This window comes from Maniola hyperantus, chromosome 10, assembly GCF_902806685.2.
Source record: "Maniola hyperantus chromosome 10, iAphHyp1.2, whole genome shotgun sequence".
Lineage (NCBI taxonomy): Eukaryota > Metazoa > Arthropoda > Insecta > Lepidoptera > Nymphalidae > Maniola > Maniola hyperantus.
In genome coordinates, this window is record NC_048545.1 from 13843568 (window position 1) to 13848251 (window position 4684).

Genomic DNA, 4684 nt, shown 5'->3' on the forward strand with positions numbered 1-4684 from the left:
AAATGAAATGATGGTGCTTTACGTGCTCTCCTAAGCACGTAGTAACATGAAGTCAAACTGGAACCACCAAAGTGTGGTATCAAAATTATGATCAAAATTTACGATACAATAAAAAATTGTAATAAACAGTGAAAATAAAAATGTTTTTATGTTCGGTTTTGATATTTTGTGCAATGATTTTCACATGAAATGGTGCTGGAGTGTAACAAATATATTATTATTTGCTCGAGAAATGTTAGCTGCTATAGTTTTCATTTGTGCATTTTATGTTATGGTTCAGAAAAATGAATTTGTAGAAGCAAAATTTACATATAATACGTATAGGATTGATAGAACAAGAGTAACGCCTTATCAACCTTACGGTATGTAGATATTGTAATTTACCTACTTAATGTAAAACCACCACATACACGCACACACATAATATAATATTTCGAGCCTCAATAGCTCAACCGGTATAGGAGTGGACAGAAAACCGAAAGGTCGACGGGTGAAATCCCGCCCGTTGCATTATTGTCGTAACTACTCCTAGCACAAGCCTGACGCTTAATTGGAGAGAAAAGGGGAATATTAGTCATTTAATATGGCTAACATTCTTTTAAAAAAATACCTACCTAAATCCCGTATCTAAAAATTTAAATTCTCTTTATTTCCTATCTTTCAAACAACCTGACCTTATTAATTGAGGAGAAAAATGGCTGAATTTTTATACAAAAACTAGAACAAGATTTATTTGAGAATTGAAAACCCTAAGGAAAATTCACATATTCTACCAGCCAGTGTTAATCAGCATCATCATCATCGTCATCAACCAACAGACGTCCACTACACTGCTGCTGGACATCTAGACATCGATGCGAGGTCGCCATTCCAGCAGCTTGGGACCCCAACGTCAATCGCTTGTACGAACTATGTGCCCTGCCCATTGCCACTTCAGCTTCGCAACCCGTTGAGATATGTCGGTTACTCTAGTTCTCCTACGGATCTCCTCATTTCTGATTTCATCACGTAGAGAAACTCCAAGCATAGCTCCAGTGTTAATCAATTCTCCAATATAGTGTTTGATCAACGTGTTAGGTAGGTAAGCATAATAAATTTATATAATATTGCAGTGCTCGCCAAAACCTGTCTGCTGATACCAGACAAGGGTCCTTGTAGGGCGGAAATCCCGATGTACTACTTCGAACCTAAATACCAAAATTGCACCACCTTTAGTTGGGGCGGCTGCCAAGGAAATGGTAACAGGTTCGACACGAACGAGGAATGTATGACGAGTTGCTTGAGCTACCCTGACCATCCTAGTAAGTTTTAAAGCATTTTTAATTTAAAGAAACCGGCCAAGTGCGAGTCAGGCTCGGAGGGTTCCGCACAACAGTCGTTTTTTTTTCGACATTTTGCAGGATAATTCAAAAACTATAATACATAAAAATAAATAAAACTCTGTTTTAGAAAGCACAGGTGAAGACCTTTCATAGTATGATACCCCACTTGATAAAGTTATCTTACGTAGAAAATTGAAAATACTAATTATTATTAGTTCATGACCACATTTTTTTTTGTGTGATCTAACCCTAAATTCACGGTTTTCAAATTTTCCCCCAAATGTCACCTATACCTACCTGCCTACCTACCTGCCAAATTTTATGATTCTAGGTCAACGGGAATTATCCTGTAGGTTTCTTGACAGACAGATGGACAGACAGGCAGACAGGCAGACAACAAGGTGATCCTATAAGGATTCCGTTTATCCTTTTGAGGTACGAAACCCTAAAAAAGCTGTGATAGCCAAGTAGTTAAAATGTCCGCCTCGTAATCGGAGTTCGGGGTTCGATCCCGGGCACGCACCTCTGACTTTTCGGAGTTAAATGCGTTTTAAGTAATTAAATATCACTTGCTTTAACGGTGAAGGAAAACATCGCGAGGAAACCTGCATGCCTGAGAGTTCTCCATAATGTTCTCAAAGGTGTGTGAAGTCTACCAATCCGCACATGGCCAGCGTGGTAGACTATGACCACGGGATTTTTAAAAAACTAAAAACCACGCGGATGAAGTCGCGGGCATCAGCTAGTTTATAATATTAAGTATGGAGTATGGATATCATGGTAGTTTTCAAATAACATCGATAACTCATAAACATTTCATTTATTTTTCCTGATTAATTTCCGCAATAGAAACACGGCCAAAATGGTGCAGCTTGACTTTCGACTACGGGTTTTGTTTCGGTGCTATAAACAGGTGGTATTACGACCCGCTATGGAAAGTTTGCAAGGAAAGGATCTACTCCGGGTGTGGGGGGAACAAGAATAACTTTTATAATCAAGAACAGGTAATTACATCGATATAAATGACAAGATATGCCCAAGCGAACAAAATTTTTCACGGTTTTGGAAACAAATAAATCAGCGCCACCTCTTTTAGATACTAATGAATGACCCGTTTGAAATCCAGACGTCACTGTGGTTGCATTGGTGCTAGAGTACCACTGAATCGGTGCCATTTTTATGGTTCCGTACCTCAAAAGGAAAAACGGAACCCTTACAGGATCACTTTGTTGTCTGACTGTCTGTCAAGAAACCTACAGGGTACTTCCCGTTGACCTAGAATCATGAAATTTGGCAGGTAGGTAGGTTTTATAGCTGACATTAGGGGAAAAATCTGAAAACCGTGAATTTGTGGTTGTAATCACACAAAAAAATTAAATTGTGGTCATAAACTAATGTATTTTCAATTTTTGAAGTAAGAACTATATCAAGTGGGGTATCATATGAAAGGGCTTCACCTGTAAATTCTAAAACACATTTTTATTTATTTTTATGTATCATAGTTTTTGAATTATCGTGCAAAATGTCGAAAAAATACGACTGTAGTACGGAACCCTCATTGCGCGAGCCTGACTCGCACTTGCCCGGGTTTTGTTTGTTCAATAGCCCTGTCCATACGAAGTAATATATATGTCAATGGGTAATTAGAAGTTTATTTGAGTTTGAAACATGTTCAAACCGGCGATATTATATTTAATACTAGTCGCGACAGGTAGAGATGGGAATCGGGGAGGGAACGTCCCCACACCAACACAGCCTTCGTGCTAACCCGGTGCGCGGGTGACGTGCGAGATGTCCTCCCGTCTCATACCCCGATTGCCATCTCGACCTGTCGCGTAGGTACTATAGATTCTTTGTTAACTTTTTTGTGACCTGTATTATCAGAGAGACCACTGGTTTGCAGGAAGGGCGAATATATTCGAATTCTATAAATACCTTATATAGAAAAATGGCTTATTCGCCCTTTCCACAATATATAGTCAATTCTTGAAGGACTCGGCATAAAACTGCATCCACCCGCACTTGGACAGCGTGGTGTACTATGGCCTAATCTTTCTCATTTTGAGAAAAGACGGGCAGGACGGACGGAAGGCACACCCTGTATGTAGACTAGCGCTTGGTTGCAATTACACCAGCTTACTGATTCGCTAACTCAGTGTCCAACACTAAATAATAGCCACCAAGCTCATTTGACATTTATTTTTAATCCATTGAAGGTTTTCTACGAAAAATCATTTTGATATTACTTAGTGAAGCAGCAATGTAGAACCAAGCAATGTCAAATGAGCTCTGTGGCTATTCATTCAGTGTTAGACACTGAGTTAGTGAATCACACCGCTGGTGGCAAGTGATGATGCAGCCTAAGATAGAGCGTGCTTGCCTAGAGAATGCCTGAGCTGAATGTTTTAGGGTGGTAAAAGAAATAATCTTATTTTTTTTTCAGTGTGATTCAATATGCAAATTTGGAAAAGGCGTTCTTAATAACGTGAAAGATAAAAAGGCTACTCATATCAAGAGGATTCTTATCGTCAATCCATGGAATGCTACCACCAAGAGGGGCAGGGTTCAAGTTACCTCGCAATCGCCTCCAAGTAACACTTCTTCCAGTTTCGCCGTAGTCGGGTGAAAACAACTATGATGTAGAAATATACAAGTTGTAATCAGAACGCCGGCAAAAACGAAGACAGGTGATAGGACTGATGATTACTGATATTATACCACAAAAAAACACGAAAAAATATATATAAAAAATTCTATAATTTTGTAAAAGCTTACGATATATTGCAAATAAAACATGTGACTGATGCTAGAGGGCAACGAACGTTTCGTAAGAAGGTCACTCGGAGTCAATGCCGCGTCGTAGGCAGGGCATTGGCCCGAGTTTTGCACGCTATACATTGCGGGTTTGAAAAATACTAAATCAAGAAGAACTACAAAATGAGGCAAATGATTATTGGTATTGTATTGTGTTTAGGCAGTATAACAATAACGCTAAGTTTTTGCTAGCGTTCTGATTACACCCTGTATATTTTCAATATTTTTTTTTAGTTTTGAACTATTTATTCCTTTTATTTTAAACTAGATGATGTCCGCGACTGTGTCCGCGTGGATTTAGGTTTTCAAAAATCCCGTGGGAACTCTTTGATTTCTCGGGATAAAAAGTAGCCTATGTCCTTTCCCGGGATGCAAGCTATCTCTGTACCAAATTTCATCAAAATCGGTAGAACGGATGGGCTGTGAAAAGCTAGCAGACAGACAGACAGGCAGACACACAATTTCAAATTTATAATATTAGTATGGATTGTATGCAAAGATGTGAAGTTTAACATTTAAAAGTAAGTAAATAAAAAATATTGTAAAAC

At 38.7% G+C, this 4684-nt stretch overlaps 1 protein-coding gene and 1 long non-coding RNA gene across 3 annotated transcripts in view; one reads left to right on the plus strand and one right to left on the minus strand.

Moving 5' to 3' along the window:
- The window catches only part of LOC138402940 (uncharacterized), a 354014-nt gene that overhangs the window by 65765 nt on the left and 283565 nt on the right, over nt 1-4684 (minus strand). The window lies entirely within an intron of this gene.
- On the plus strand, nt 48-3948 carry LOC117986154 (carboxypeptidase inhibitor SmCI-like). Its single transcript, XM_034972993.2, has 4 exons — nt 48-362; nt 1113-1301; nt 2172-2326; nt 3766-3948. Exons 1-4 carry the CDS (start codon nt 149-151, stop codon nt 3946-3948), a joined length of 741 nt encoding a protein of 246 aa, XP_034828884.2. The 5' UTR covers nt 48-148.